Source organism: Rana temporaria, chromosome 9, assembly GCF_905171775.1.
Source record: "Rana temporaria chromosome 9, aRanTem1.1, whole genome shotgun sequence".
Classification (NCBI taxonomy): domain Eukaryota; kingdom Metazoa; phylum Chordata; class Amphibia; order Anura; family Ranidae; genus Rana; species Rana temporaria.
The window spans coordinates 164,311,238-164,327,388 of NC_053497.1; the positions used below are offsets into that span (position 1 = coordinate 164,311,238).

Genomic DNA, 16,151 nt, shown 5'->3' on the forward strand with positions numbered 1-16,151 from the left:
TCACAAAGAAAGTGTAAAAAAAAAAAAGGCTATAGAAGGCTGAGGATCATGATGTATATGACGTATCGCCTAAGCGATCCTTGGGCGGAAGGAGGAAGTGGGACAGGAAGTCCCACTCGTCCTGAAGCCCCCACTCCCCCCCCAAAAAAACTGACATGCCAAATGTGGCATGTAAGGGGGCATAGGGTGACCACATTTACAAACTACCATTCAGGGACACCCTTCCCTTCCCAAAAATCAGCTTGTGCTGTAACAAATTAAAGCACAGTGATTGGACACAAGAGGCAGGATTTATGATTTCTCCAGTCACAAGCAGGGGGCGGGGATTGTGCTCCTCCAGGCATTCCTGGCCAGAACAAGTACTGTCAGTGAGTAAAGTGTTGAAGTGGCAACTTTTTTTGGGGCATCAGATTGGCCCGGGGGGTGGCTGTGTCAGTTTCATTCCGGGACACTGTATTGTCCTGGAATGAATGTGCCCGGGACAGACCTGCAAAATGCGGGACTGTCCCGGGCAATCCGGGACACATGGTCACTCTAAGGGGGCAAGGCGTGGATTAAGTGGAATTTCCACTTTTGGGTGAAACTCCGCTTTAAAAGCAGACCTTTTTCTGAATTACCCAATGAGCTTCAATGTTTCTGTGGACAGATTAGCTGAAAGTGTTTCCTTAAAGAGTTACTATGTATTTGATATTGTAGTGTTATTATGTAAGTGTTGTGCAATTTATGCAAATGTTTACCAGCATAGGCCTGGGCAATGTACTATCACTCTGCTCCCATGAAATGCTGTATGAGAAACAATCATCTGTGCCAAGGTTTGCCTAAAGTGTATGACAGCAAAAAGAAAAAGAAAACATATTCAATACATACAATACAATGAAAAAAAGAAAAAACCTGTTCTGCCTGAATTCCAGTGATCTCTTATCTTCCTGTGCTCTGTGCCTCCGCTGCACTGAATTCCCAAGCGTTGTTATTGCGGTGGATAAAAAAATCAATGATTTTTATTTTTTATTTTTTAAATCAGATTTTTTATTTATTTAAATTAGATTTATTTTATTTAAATATTTTTTTTTATTTTTATCAAATTTATTTTAATACAATGCTTTTGGAGTAAAAATCTATTTACAGATAGTTTTCTATTTAAAGATACATTCATAATTTAGTTTACTCAGCATGAAATGGAGCTTAGTTATGTAGCATGAGGCAGTATATTATGCAATATTTACATTTTTGGTAAACTCATTCAATTAATCCAAGCACGGCAAGCAGAGATAACATGCACTGCATTGATGCATTCACACAATTTCACAGTAACCATGAGATAAAAAACACAGTTCAGGAATATTCATCTATCCCATTGTTTTGCAAATCTATGTACACTAAAAACTATATGACTGAATCGGTTCTGGTATCGCTGTTTGAGGCCTGGTTCACACCTATGCATTATAAACACTTTTCCCCCCTTTTTTATAAGTGATACCCTTCTCTCTGTACTCAGCTTCATAAGAGCTGGTGGAGGAGAAACAACAGTACACTGATCTTCCCATGCAATTGCTGTGCAGGATGGGGGGGGGGGGGTGGCAGGACAAGTCTGGTCATTGGAGAGCAGGCTGAGTTCCCACCACAGCTAGTGTCCTCTTCCCCCTTCACATCACCCCCCATAGCATTGCCCCCCTTTACATCACCCCCTCCCACAAGAACTGTCTTGCATCCCACTGTCCGCTTGTTGTGATAATGACAGAGGTGGAGGCGTGGGGAAAAAAGCAGCTCCTAAATGGCACAATAGCAGGTCTGGATGGGACAGTGGATCGGTCTGGATACAGACCGTGGTCATCAATTTAGCAATGCCTGATGTATACAAACACAATTATACATAAGGGGCCAGATCCACAGAAGAATTACGCCAGCGTATCTATTGATACGCCGCGTAATTTCAAATTTCCCACGTTGTATCTACAAAACAAGATACGACTGCATCTGGGCTCGATCTGACTGGCGCACGTCTTAGTACGCCGTCGGATCGTAGGTGCATTTTTCCGACGGCCGCTAGGTGGCGTTTCCGTCGAATTCGGCGTCGAGTATGCAAATTAGCTAGTTACGGCGATCCACGAACGTACGTCCAGCCGGCGCATTTTTTACGTCGTTTGCGTTCGGCTTTTTCCGGCGTATAGTTACCCCTGCTTTATGAGGCGTATTCAATGTTAAAGCGGAGTTCCGGCCACAATTTCACATTTTAAATATAAATACCCCTGTAATACACAAGCTTAATGTATTCTAGTAAAGTTAGTCTGTAAACTAAGGTCCGTTTTGTTAGGTTGTTATAGCATTTAGACACTTTATAAAATAGAAATTGACTGGGGCCATCTTAAGTGTGGGCATCATGAAGCCAGACTGTATGACTTCCTGGATTTCAGCCTTGCAAATCTCGCACATGCTCAGTGCTGCACAAGCAGTGTCAGATCAGGTTTCAGCACCTGTGCTGTCCAAGTCACATGATTCTTTGAGACTGGGGAATGCACAGACTCCTGGAAAGTTACACCCACTACATTCCCAGGAGTCTGTGCGGTGTAGGTTAGGAAGCATTAAAGGGTCACTAAAGGAAAAAAAATTTTTTTTGCTAAAATGACTGTTTATTGGGTATAGAGACATACAAGTTAACTGATTCCTTTTAAAAATGATTAAAAATTGAATTTAATCTATCATATAATGTGCCTCTAGTTTCACTTTCGGTTTTAAAGGTACATACATGAAGTTCCGGGTGAGAGGTGAGTCGGGAAGACTCACAGAACAAAAACAAACAAATCCAGGGCAGTGTTTTGTTTTTAAAATGAATCTGATTGGTTCTGAGGAGTTTTAGACACACAGTAATGACAGCTTAGACCACCGTGAAAATCTCCCAGTACCATGGTTATGAGGAAACCAGGAAGTGTGGAGATCACAGCAGAATTACAGCTACTTCAAAGCAAAAACGAACAATAAGGACATGAAACCAGGACTGCAGTAAGGTAAAGGAAGCTATTTAGCTAAAAAAAATTCCTTTAGTGACCCTTTAAGCACCTAGGTGCAGGAAGTGGGAAGATTAACTATTCTGCCTAGCAACAACACTTTGAAGGCATCTAAAAAAAAAAAAAAAAAATTCGTAAAGGACGAATGACATTTTTTTAAAACTACTGATGTAATGTTATATTTATGGGTGGAACTCCACTTTAAGTATGGCCGTTGTTCCCGCTTCGAATTTTGAATTTTTTACGTTGTTTGCGTAAGTCGTTCGCGAATAGGGATTTGCGTACAATGACGTCACCGTCGTAAACATTGGCTTGTTCCGGTTTAATTTCGAGCATGCGCATTGGGAAACTCCCACAGACGGCGCATTGGCGCCGTTCAAAAAAAAACGTTGGGTCACAACGTATTTACATAAAACACGCCCCCATCACATCGATTTGAATTGTGCGCCCTTACGCCGCCAAAGATACACTATGCCGCCGTAACTTACGGCGCGCATTCTTTGAGGATTAAAAAAAAAGTAAGTTAAGGCGGCGTAGTGTATCTTAGATACGCTACGCCCGACGCAAATATGCGCCGATGTACGTGGATCTGCCCCAAGATGTTGTATTATATAAAAATATGCCCGGAACTCCGCTTTAAGTATATGATATGCCTCATCTTCTAAAAGGGAGACCAGATAGACCTTTTTGGCAAAAATGGAGTGTAGTGAAAGCTACAAGAAGGAGGAACCTGTGATCCAAAAACCTTTATTATTGGGGGCTTTGATGGCCAAGTTGAAAAGTCCAAGGACTTGTTCAATATGTATTTCTGGGTGGGTGGGAATCTATGGCAAGGGATCTGCAGCTGGTAAGGGAGGCTCGTAACAAATACTGTATTGGAATACAAATATAGGTATGTGCAGGTACAGATGGAACATTTGTGGTATATGTAGCTTCCGAGAACTATTCTTCGAATTATGAACCACATGAATACTGCAAGATGGACATAGAAGATATCACAATGGTAGTGGAACATAACTAATAAGCTTAGAAAACATTCGTTTGGCCTGTAGTGACTATGATGTCAATGATCGGTTGGAGAAAAAAAAACCTTGTAGAGCAAATTTGGAATCTTCAGCTCGGTCCCATTCTGATATATAATCCGACACATCAGTGGTTCTGTGCCAACATGACTTCTCACTGTATTCTACTTTTTCCTAAAGATACAGAGCCAAATACTATGAGAACCACCAGAAGGATGACAGCCAGACATGTGGCAATGATGACTCCATTGGAGAGGCCTTTGATCAGTGGTTCAAGGGACTCCTCTGCACAAAGAAAACACAAAATACAACTATGATATCATAGCAATCAAAGAAAATCATAACTATTTATTTTTTTAAGGTTTACCATTTTAAATCACTGTTGAAGAAAGGTAATAATAAAGATAACCCTATGCCGATTGCACATGTCGGTGTACTTCAGCAATTTTATTTAATGTGATTCTAAAGGCTGAAAGTTTTTTATCATAATGCATGAAGGTAAATAATTTTCAGCGTGCAGTCCCCTAATACCTGAGCCTGATCCAGCGATGTGCACAAGAGCAGAAGCTCTCCTGGGTCTCTGCCTCCTCATTGGCTGAGACAGAGCAGTGAGAGCCATTGGTTCCCACTGCTGTCAATAACAGCCAGTGAGGAGGGAACAGGGGGAGGGGCCGAGCCGCTCTCTGTGTGTCTTTATAGACACACAGAAGAGGCTTGGGAGCGAGTAGGCATGAGTGCCCCAGAGCAGAGGGGAGGGACCAGGAGCACCAGTGGGGGACCTGAGAAGAGAAAGATCAGGGATGCTCTGTGCAAAACCACTGCAACAGAGCAGGCAAGTATATTATGTTTTATTATTATTTAAACCTTAAACCTACAAGCACTTTAACCATCAAATATTGTGGATAGGGCAAGGCAGTAGGGGGTGTTGTGTATTATTTCACTTTTTGATCAGGTGCACTTAAAAAGTAACTTTTTTTGGGCAAAATATATTTCCCTCTGGGTGATCAATGTACATTGCAGGAATTTTTACTTTGTTGCAGATTCCTACCTTTTGTTATTCTGATGAACTAGCTGTTTGTTTTTCTGTGTCCATTTGTTATGTGAATCTAATGGCTGTGATTTTATAATTATCAATTAGCTGCTGCACTTGCAGGGTTGTAATGAGGAAAGTGACGGGGGTCTGCATCCCTTTAGATTCAATTTCCTATTGGGAGTATCTCACTCAAAGTGACATTTTTGTTGCAAACTTATATCTTAGTGCAGACTTCTGGGAAAATCAGTAAGCCAATCACACAAGCAGGAAACTACAGTTCTGGGGGCGTTCTATACACCATCTGTGTACAGAGTGCCTCCCGGTTGCCATATTGCATTGCATTTTACAGAAAATGACAGCACCGCCGATTAAAAATAAAAGGTAATTTTTAAAAACATTCAATTAAAAAATGACTTGTGCCGCAATTGAATACAGGGCCGGTGCTACCACTAGGCAAACTAGGCAGCCGCCTAGGGCGCACTGCTGCCTAGGGCGCCCGGCCACTGGTGTTCCTACTCTCTTCTCTATGTATCAAGCAGCTAAGTCTCAACATCAGCAGGCAGCCATTTACACTTAGTGTCGGAGGACTGTGTCTGTGTACCGACTCCCAAATGAATAGAAACAAACAACCATTCATTAATCAGCAATGGTAGGCTGTATTGATGGGCGCTGGTGAGGCTGCATTTGATGGGCTCTGGTGAGGCTGCATTTGATGGGCGCTGGTGAGGCTGCATTGATAGGCGTTGGTGAAGCTGCATTGATGGGCGCTGGTGAGGTTGCATTAATGGGTGCTGGTGAGATGCATTGATGGGCACTGGTGAGGCTGATGGGCGCCGGTGAGGCTGCATTTGATGGGCTGCATTGATGGATGCTTTATTAAAAATGTGGGGTATACATGGACAGGGCAAGGGGGTGGAGTCAGGGATGGAAAATTCGGTTTTGCCTAAGGTGTGAAAAATCATTGCACCAGCCCTGATTGTATAAGCTAGATAATTTTTTTTTTGATTGAGAACGTCAACGTATGACGAAACGCGTCTGGGACGATGGCGTGCAGTGACGTCACCGCGTTTACACGAGGAGGAAGGGCTTCTATTTCATGCCGGCCGGCATTTGTTTTTATCGCTCGGTTGCACTTTTCTTGTGTAAGTAGCTTTTTATCTTTTAAAATAAACCAGTTTGTACATACTACACCATGTTGCGGTCTCCTTCCCTATATATGGTATATCGTTGGGCTGCATGACACGGTCAAGGAAGAGTACCCCACGCTAAGTCTGGTCATATCCCACCGTGGATTTCATATTAGCTGTGGTCTGTGTGGCATCTTTGATCCATCTTGTGCTGTGACCCCATACCCTGGATTATCCCGCTGTGGATTTTAAATAACGCTGTTATTTAATCACCCTTTGATAAGCCTTAGTCCATGTGGTGGCGGCTCACATATTCATCAGTGCACTGGGTGTTGTCTGTTCTGGAATTCATCTTTTTTGGACATTTTCATATTATCACTTATGTTTCATTTACAAAGGACTTGATTGTTGTTTTTTATCTAAGTTGGCGCGATTTTTCTTTTTCTATATATGCTTGTGTTAGGTCACGTGATTGCTGCCTTCTATATTTCTTAATCACACTTTTTGGTTAGCGCAATTTTTCCTTTTTTATCTTTAGATAATTTTTTTTACTTGCTCTTTTTTCCCCTACAAAAGTGGAATTACCTATTAGGCCCCGTACACACGGCCGAGGAACTCGACGTGCCAAACACATCGAGTTCCTCGGCCAGTTCAGCCCTGAAGCCGCCGAGGAGCTCGGCGGGCCTAGAGCTCCCATAGAACAACGAGGAAATAGAGAACATGTTCTCTATTTCCTCGTCGAGCTCCTCGTCGGCTTCCTCGGCCGAAAGTGTACACACGACCAGTTTCCTCGGCAGAATTCAGCCAGAAACTCGGTCGGAAGCTGAATTCTGCCGAGGAAACTGGTCGTGTGTACGGGGCCTTACCCTTTACATGTGAAGTTTGGATGGACAAGTCCTGTAAAATATAAGTTCATCTTTGCTTCCAGAGACTCTCCAGGAGCAGTAATTGCAGATTTCGTTGACTTGGATGTTTTCACAGAACACCGGCAGCATATACACTACGGTACATGACGAGTTGAGTGTTTTCACAGAACAGCCGCTAAGGAGTAAGAAAGTTGCCGCCGCCTTGTAGGCGGTCATGTTGTTGGTTGCCAGCAGGCTGACTAACAATGTCCACTCATTATATCTTGTACCGCAGTGTTTACGCTGCCAGTGTTCTGTGAAAACTGCAATTACAGCTGCTGGAGAGTCACTGGAAGTGACTTGGTTAGAGATTTTGACGAGTTGGCTCTTTTGACAGAACACTGGCTTGTGAATGCTTTGGAGTTCAGAGGAGAGATCTGGGGTCATTGTTCATCCCTTGTGATAGCAACAAAAGTGATAAAAAAAGGTTCAGTGTAACTAAAATAACAATTTAAATAATGCACTCCCTTCCCCCCATGCTCAAGCGCAAACGCACACATCGGTCCCACGCGCATATGTAAACGGCGATTGCCCTACACATACGAGGTATCACTGTGAACATCATAGTAAGAGCAATTTTAGCACCAGACCTCCTGTGCAAGTCTAAAATGGTAATCTGTAAAGTATTTTAAAACGTTGCCTATGGTTAGTTTAAAGGACCGTATTTTGTCACCACTCCACAGGTGTGCGCAATTTTAAAACGTGACATGTTTGGTATCTATTTACTCAGCGTTACATCATCCTTTATATTTGACAAGAAGTTGGGTATTATATTGTGTCTGTATTCACTAAAATTCATTAAAGTGTACTCTTACCAAAAAAGTTGTGTTTGAAAAACTGCCGCCCGACTACCTACAACTAGCTGCATAAAAATTACAACAAGCTGTTTTGCCTTCACTATGTGAATAGTTGCCACATTCTGAAAATATTAAAATGGGACACTTTTTTGTATGTAGGCGTAGTCTTATTTTAATTAGGGGTGTGGCATTCATTTGTAGGTGTGGCTTAATAGAGAGAAAAACTTGCTACATTGGAAAATGGGTATGGCTTAAACTAAATGTTGGGCGTGGCTTGATGGGGTGTGGTTAGAGTCTGAGATGAAAGAGGGATGGAGGGAGAAAGAAGAGAGGGAGAGAGAAAGAAAGGGAGAAAGGTGGAGAGAGAAAAAAAGAGAAAGCGAGAGAGAAAGAGAGAGAAAAGGAGGGAGTCAGAGAGTGTGCAGACATGATACAACGGTATTCCACTTCAAAGTACAGATGTGAAATGACGGCGGGTGGTCCGGAAGTGGTTAAACCAATTTTTCAGAAAAATATATAATAAAATATATTTAAGTGCAATATATATATATATATATATATATGCAATATATTATACACAACATAATACCCATTTTTGTTTAAAATATAAAAGATAAAAGGGGATTTGCATATACCTCCCAAATTTTGTCTAGCTTCCAGATAAATGAAAATTGTGGCTTTTAGTGTTTCCTGAAAAATCTACTGGATAGGAGCATGGGATTTCTTCCATAAGTACTATTAGCCAGATTCAGAGAGACTTACGACGGTGTATCAGTAGATACGCCGCCGTAAGTCCGAATGTGTGCCGTCGTATCTTTAAGCGTATTCTGGAAACCAGATACGCCTGAATTTGGCCAAGATACGACCGACGTAAGTCTCCTACGCCGTCGTATCTTGGGTGCATATTTACGCTGGCCGCAAGGGTTGCTTCCATTGATTTACACGCCGAATATGTAAATGAGCTATATACGCCGATTCACGAACGTACTTGCGCCCGTCGCTTTAATCTACGTCGTTTACATAAGGCGTTTTTCCGGCGTAAAGTTAAACCACCAAAAAGCTGGTCTAAGTCGTTTAGGGTATGGACGTCGGAAGTACCGTCGGATTTTACGTCGTTTACGTAAGTCATACGTGAATGGGGCTGGGCGTAAGTGAGGTTTCACGTCGTACGCATTGTGACATCGTATCGTAGGGAGTATTTGCGACGTGATTCTGAGCATGCGCCGTTCGTTCGGCCATGCATTCACATGGGATCACGATTCATTTCAATACAACACGCCCACTACCAGCCTACTTCTCCTATAAAGGCAAAACCTACACATTTACTACGTTCTCGGAGGGAGAAAAAATCCTGCTCGCCTTAAAGTTCATTTCTCTGGACTCAGCAATGAACACTTCAAATTCACAAGCAAGTTCATCCAAACGGTCCACCCCAGCCAGTCCCCTCTCCCCCACATGGAAGATGAGTAAAAGCAGACGCACCAAGGATCCTGCTAAAACTTGAACTAGACATTCTACCTGTCATGCTTCCTTCTTTGTTTTTCTCCCCTCTGGGGTTGAATACCCGTAGGGTATCACATAATTGAGTCCCCTATCCGTGGCTGGGGATTCCTGTTTGTTTTTTTTGTTTTTTGGCGCTTATCAGTCTAAAACCTTTTTATTTAGCTGATGTCACTCTGTTCGCACTGACCGTGATCCGTATATTCTTCACATGTAATGTTATAGCATTTGTTTAGAGTTTTGTTCACTATGTTATAACTCTCTTGATTACTCTAATGGTTGATGGGGGCTGGGGCAGATGCCTTGCGCCTCCGACCAGTCCTGGACGGTGGATTATTCACTGTCGGGGATTGGTCTAGTAGCCCTAGTTCGGGGCTACATCAGTTGTATGTCTGACAAAGGCAGGATGGATTCTTTTCCCTCCTGTGTTTGTTGTTTGAGATTAATTCATATTTTTAAATGCGTTATCTCTTTCTCAGTTTTTTTTCCTGTTCTAGCCTTTTCTAACCTTTTCTTTTTGATTACCAGTCTGTTCCTACAGTGCTTCGCTTGTATCATCCCAGGCCGGGTCCAGCATGCAGTTCGTGCCTCTCTCTCCCATGCCTCTCTCTGACCGGGGTAAGTTCCATGCTCCACTTATCCCACCCCCACAATGACCACACCCCATAACTCCTTACCTCCTAAGGTTTTGAAGGTTGCCTCACACAATGTCCAGGGTTTAAATTCCCCTGTTAAGAGAAGGAAGGTCTTTCAGTCCTATTATTCCCAGAAGATGTCAGTGGTTCTGTCAGGTCACCCGTAGCCAGATGACAAGTGCACCCCGTAGGGGTCAGGGATGCACCACAGGGTGGTGAATCCTATGGCCGACTGCTGCTAGCAGAGACGAAGCGTGAACCTAAGGTCACCCAGGGCGCGGAGTCTAAGACCCAGTTTTGTATTCACCAGAGCCCTTGGTGGTAGGGATGGTCTTGGCCGCAACTGGGTCCAGGTCGCGTTCCCGGGATTCCTCAAGTCACACTCCGCAGGGAGAAGGGGGAGGCAGCCAGCAGGACAAACAGTGGTGATGGACAGGCCGAGGTCAGGGCAACAGGCAGACAAGGATAACCGTGGAACATGCAAATAGTCAGGGGCACAGGCAGACAGGGAAGTCGGGGACAAGCCAAAACGGTACACGGAAGATGATCGTAGCACTCTGCAACCAGGAACTAGCAATACACTGCAGACAGGAAGTAAGCATAGGAACACTGTTGAACAGCACTGCAGACCTGTAGAGCAACGGTTAATATAGGCTTCCTGGGATGGACTAGGGTGGAGCCATACAGGAAGAGGAAGTGATAAAAAGGGGAACCAGAGCAGGATCTGCCTCTAATGAACACATGGAGATCAGGTAGGCAGACAGGCTTGATGCATATTCATGACAGTACCCTCCCTCTTAAGGCCCCTCCCCCTCCCCAGCCTGGAGCCAGGGCTAAAGGGGAATCCCAGAAGAAACCTCTTCGACAAATGGGGCGCAAAGATCTCAGATGCAGAAATCCAAGACGCCTCCTCAGGACCAAATCCTCTCCAAAGCACAAGGTACTGAAGAACGCCTCTGCGGAGACGAGAATCCAGAACTTGAGTATCCTCATTGACCATAACCGAAGTACGGACAGGAGGAGAGGATTTATTGAGGACCAAAGGCCTTTTAGGAATAAGTAAGGGCATGAGAGGGTCAACAGGAATCCGAGGAGGATCAAGCAGACCCTTAAAGATGAACTGGGGATTAAGCACAGGACCATCAGACTGGGCAGAGGTCAGAGGAACCCTGAAGTCAGGTTGGTTAGAAGGTGACAGGGCACAGGAGTCAAGCTGGATAGCAGGGAAACCAGCAGAATGCAGAGAGCCCTGAAAACAAGGTAGAAAACCCCATTTGGCCGACGATGGCAATCTATCCAAAGGATGGATTGAGCCCCTTAGACAGGTTGCAGGAGGGCCTGAACAAGAAAAGGTAGGAGGCTCACTGGGCATGGGCTGACCTGGCATAGCTGATGCAGAGGCCGATTGAATAGCATATTCAGGTGTAGCGATTACCCGAATCGCATCACAAGGCGTAGTGACTGCAGAACTTGCAGACAAGTTAGCCTGGCTGTGCGTTTTAGGGACAGTCAACGGTAAACTGGAGTGAATGATCGGCTCAGGTTCACAGACGGGCTCCTCATCCAGAGTGCTACATTGGCTAGAAAGTGCATCAGCCTGACTATTGCAGGACACATTCCGGACATCACTACATGTGGTGGGACGAGCAAAAGATTCTGGAATGGTGGCAACAGGAAGTTTCTCTTTTGGGGCAACCTTGGGTAGGCAAGACGTGGAACAGGAGGGACCCCAAGCCAGGATCTGTCCGGCAGTCCAGTCAATGTGAGGAGAATGGAGTCTTAACCAAGGAAGACCCAAAACGATAGGAGCTGAGGTCTTAGGTAGAACAAGGAAGGATATCCACTCCTGGTGAAGTGTGCCTACTGACATCTTAACAGGGACCGTCTGGAAGCGAATAGGACCCCCCGGGAGAACAGTGCCATCAATCGCCGAGACCACCAATGGTGTGGTGAGGGGCAAAAGGGTAAGTCTCATGGACGATGCGATTTCCCAGTCTATGAAATTGCCAGCGGCTCCGGAATCCAGATATGCCGAGACCGAATGAGAAGAAGCACCAAAATGAAGGGACACAGGAAGAAAAAGACGAGAAGGTGAAGGAGATATTTCTGGATCCAATACTCCACCTTCCAGATGTATTGAACGCGAGCGTTTCTCGGGGCGAAGAGGGCAAGTGTCACGAAAATGACTTTTGCCCCCACAGTATAGACACAGGCCTAGAGTTCTGCGCCTGGCACGTTCCTCAGGGGATAGCCTGGTCCGACCCAGCTGCATGGGTTCCTCAGTTGGCAAGGGATGCTCCACGGGTCGAAGAGAGGGGAGCTCAGGCTGACTAAGGGCCAAGGAATGTTGGCGTCGCTTTTCTAGGGTCCTTTCCTGAAAGCGAATATCGATCTGATTACACAAGGAGATCACTCCGTCCAGATCAGTGGGGATGGTTCTTCCTGCTAGTTCATCCTTCACTCTATCAGATAGACCATGCAAAAAGGTTGCGACTAAGGCCTCATTGTTCCAGCTCAGTTCAGCTGAGTGGATACGGAACTGCAGAGAATATTGTCCCACTGAACGGGATTCTTGGCGGAGACGTAAAAGGGCGCTGGCTGCTGAAGAGACACGAGCCGGTTCTTCAAAGATATTCCGAAAAAGTTTCAAGAAAACAGGCAGGCTAGAAACCACTGGATCATTCAATTCCCACAGAGCTAAGGCCTCCCCGGAGAGGAGAGAAATGATATAGGCTATCTTGGCCCGATCAGACAAGAAGTACTGGGGCAGGAGCTCAAAATGAATAGTGCATTGGCTAAGGAATCCCCTGCAGGCTTTGGAGTCTCCAGAAAAACGGATTGGAGGTGATAACTTCAGTGAATGCGACTCTGCGACTGGTGCAACAGGTGCAGCTGCTGGTTGTACTTGGGGTTGCGGATTCGGGGTTCCCAGCGAGGTCTGAAGCTGATCAAAGCGGGAAGCCAGATCCTGAAGGAAACGCATCACCTGATCCTGATTAGTTTCATGCGTCTCGAGTCTGCGAACAATGCACTGTAATGGATCATCTGCGGGGAGCGGCATGTCGGCCGGATTCATGGCTGTTCAAACTGTCAGGTCACCCGTAGCCAGATGACAAGTGCACCCCGTAGGGGTCAGGGATGCACCACAGGGTGGTGAATCCTATGGCCGACTGCTGCTAGCAGAGACGAAGCGTGAACCTAAGGTCACCCAGGGCGCGGAGTCTAAGACCCAGTTTTGTATTCACCAGAGCCCTTGGTGGTAGGGATGGTCTTGGCCGCAACTGGGTCCAGGTCGCGTTCCCGGGATTCCTCAAGTCACACTCCGCAGGGAGAAGGGGGAGGCAGCCAGCAGGACAAACAGTGGTGATGGACAGGCCGAGGTCAGGGCAACAGGCAGACAAGGATAACCGTGGAACATGCAAATAGTCAGGGGCACAGGCAGACAGGGAAGTCGGGGACAAGCCAAAACGGTACACGGAAGATGATCGTAGCACTCTGCAACCAGGAACTAGCAATACACTGCAGACAGGAAGTAAGCATAGGAACACTGTTGAACAGCACTGCAGACCTGTAGAGCAACGGTTAATATAGGCTTCCTGGGATGGACTAGGGTGGAGCCATACAGGAAGAGGAAGTGATAAAAAGGGGAACCAGAGCAGGATCTGCCTCTAATGAACACATGGAGATCAGGTAGGCAGACAGGCTTGATGCATATTCATGACAGGTTCTTTTGCAAGAGACCCATTTCCCGGCTAGCTACACCCCAGCATTTATACACACGCAGTATCCACAATTTTTTTTGGCAAACGCCGAGGACAAAACTAGAGGGGTTGCAATCCTTTTTTCAAAGACATGTAAATTTAATCCTCTTAGGGACCCAGATGGTAGGTTTCTGTTGGTCAAGGGAGAATTGGATGGCCAACTAATGTCATTCATTTCTTATTATGCCCCCAACAGAGGTCAAACCATGTTTTTCCAAGCTATGTTTAACATCTTGGAACCCCTTTTAGAGGGAATGATAGTATGCGGAGGTGACACCAATATAGCATTCGACCAAAGTCTAGACAAATCTAAACCCTTAGCAACGAAACTGACCCGCCCAACCAGAGCCAGCTCCCACATAGCAAAATTAATCTTTCAACAAAATCTTGTAGACATATGGAGGGAACTCAATCCACATAAAAGGGACTACTCCCACTATTCAAACCCACATCAATCATATTCAAGGATTGATCATATCTTCATATCTGCCAGACATGTCCCCTCGATCACTAAAGCCAATATACAAGATACAACACTATCGGACCATTCTATGGTGATTTGCTCAGTACAAACACAAATTTTAGGATCCCACAAATCTCATTGGAAACTAAATGAAACCTTACTTAATGACCCTAATGTGGTCTCGGAGATTGAGAGGGCCATTAATGAATATTTCACGCTAAATGATGTCGATGGAATCTCGGCTGAGATATTATGGGCTGCCCACAAAGCTACCATCCGGGGCAAGTTAATTCAGATAGCCACTAAACGAAAAAAGGAGAAAGCTGCGGAGGTAGCGAAGGATTTCTTGATCCTGTGTAAGGAACATAAGAAAGACCAGACGAAGGTCCAGGTCTCACAGCTTGATACTGCTCGATTAGCATTGAATTTAGTGCTTACGGTAAGGGCTGAAAAGTCCTTAAATTGGAGTAATGCAAGATTTTATTTACATACGAATAAAATGAACACAATGTTAGCCACTAAGCTCTCGCCGAGATTCCGCACATTTGCTCTCCCTAAAATTAAGACCAGGGACGGGACCACGACCCTTAACCCTAAACGCATCCTACAAGAATTTGAACTCTTCTATGCCTCCCTATATCAGCGGTCGGGTACAGCCAGACACTCTGATGTTAAATCCTTTTTAGACCGACTACCGATCCCGAATTTACAGGAGAGTCATGTAAATTTAATGGAAGCCCCAATCTCTACAGAAGAAACTAAGGAGGTAATCAAAAGTCTAAAGGACGGTTCGGCGCCCGGACCAGATGGCTTCTCAGTGCCATATTACAAAATTTTTGCGGAATCCCTGGCACCTCATCTCACAATTTTTTTTAACTCGAAATGGGGGGGGGGAGGGGGGTCCATGCATCCACAATTGAATGAGGCGTATATTTCAGTCATCCCTAAACCAGATAAAGATTTAGAGCTAGTTGAAAATTATAGACCCATTTCATTAATCAACAATGATTTAAAAATATTAACCAAGATCCTCGCCAACAGGATAAACTCCTTTATAAAACTTTATATCCATAAGGATCAGGTGGGTTTTATCCCAGGTAGACAGGGCCCAGACCAGGTGAGGCGAGCAATCGACGTTATCTCTTTGCTCCAGTCGGGATGGGCGGGGGGTGCGCCGCAGGAGGGACTCCTCCTCTCTTTAGACCTTCAAAAGGCCTTTGACACCTTGTCTTGGGATTATCTTTTTGAGATATTGCAGCGTTGGGGATTTGGAGAACACTTCCGAGGTCTTCTGAAGTCCCTCTACTCTGAACCCAAGGTGAAGGTCAGACTACAGGGATATTTTTCAGATTCCATTAGTATTGCCAGAGGTACTAGACAAGGTTGCCCCCTTTCCCCATTGATTTTCGCCATAGCGATTGAGACATTGGCTATCGCTATCAGATCTGAACCGGACATTAAGGGGGTAACCTGTGGTCTCCAAACCCACAAATGCGCACTTTTTGCAGACGATCTCCTGCTTTTTGTCACAGCTCCGATTACCTCGCTCCCCATTGTGTGCAATTTACTTAAATCTTTTGGTAAAATCTCGGGATTACGGGTAAATTGGAACAAATCTCAAGCTCTAAATATATCCTCACCCCCCTCAGTTATCGTTCACCTGAAGCCCCATTTTGATTTCAAATGGGCCGAATCATCCATTCCTTACTTAGGTATAAACCTCACCTCCAAAATTGAACAACTTTACCAGGCCAACTTCCCCCCTATGTTTCGTAAACTCGATATGGACCTACAGACATGGTCCCAACATAAAATTTCCTGGTTGGGTAGGATCAATGCTATCAAAATGACTCTCCTACCCAGGCTGCTCTACTTATTTAGATCCCTCCCGATAGCTATTAAAAAG

At 45.0% G+C, this 16,151-nt stretch overlaps 1 protein-coding gene across 1 annotated transcript in view; it reads right to left on the reverse strand.

The window, feature by feature from the left end:
* Positions 1 to 3,590: 3,590 nt before the first annotated feature.
* Positions 3,591 to 16,151, reverse strand: part of LOC120914272 (major histocompatibility complex class I-related gene protein-like) — a 51,261-nt gene continuing 38,700 nt past the window's right edge. Inside the window, exon 5 of the mRNA XM_040324896.1 lies at positions 3,591 to 4,309. Coding sequence (XP_040180830.1) covers positions 4,179 to 4,309 — 131 coding nt within the window. The 3' untranslated portion in view covers positions 3,591 to 4,178. The remainder of the gene's footprint in view (positions 4,310 to 16,151) is intronic.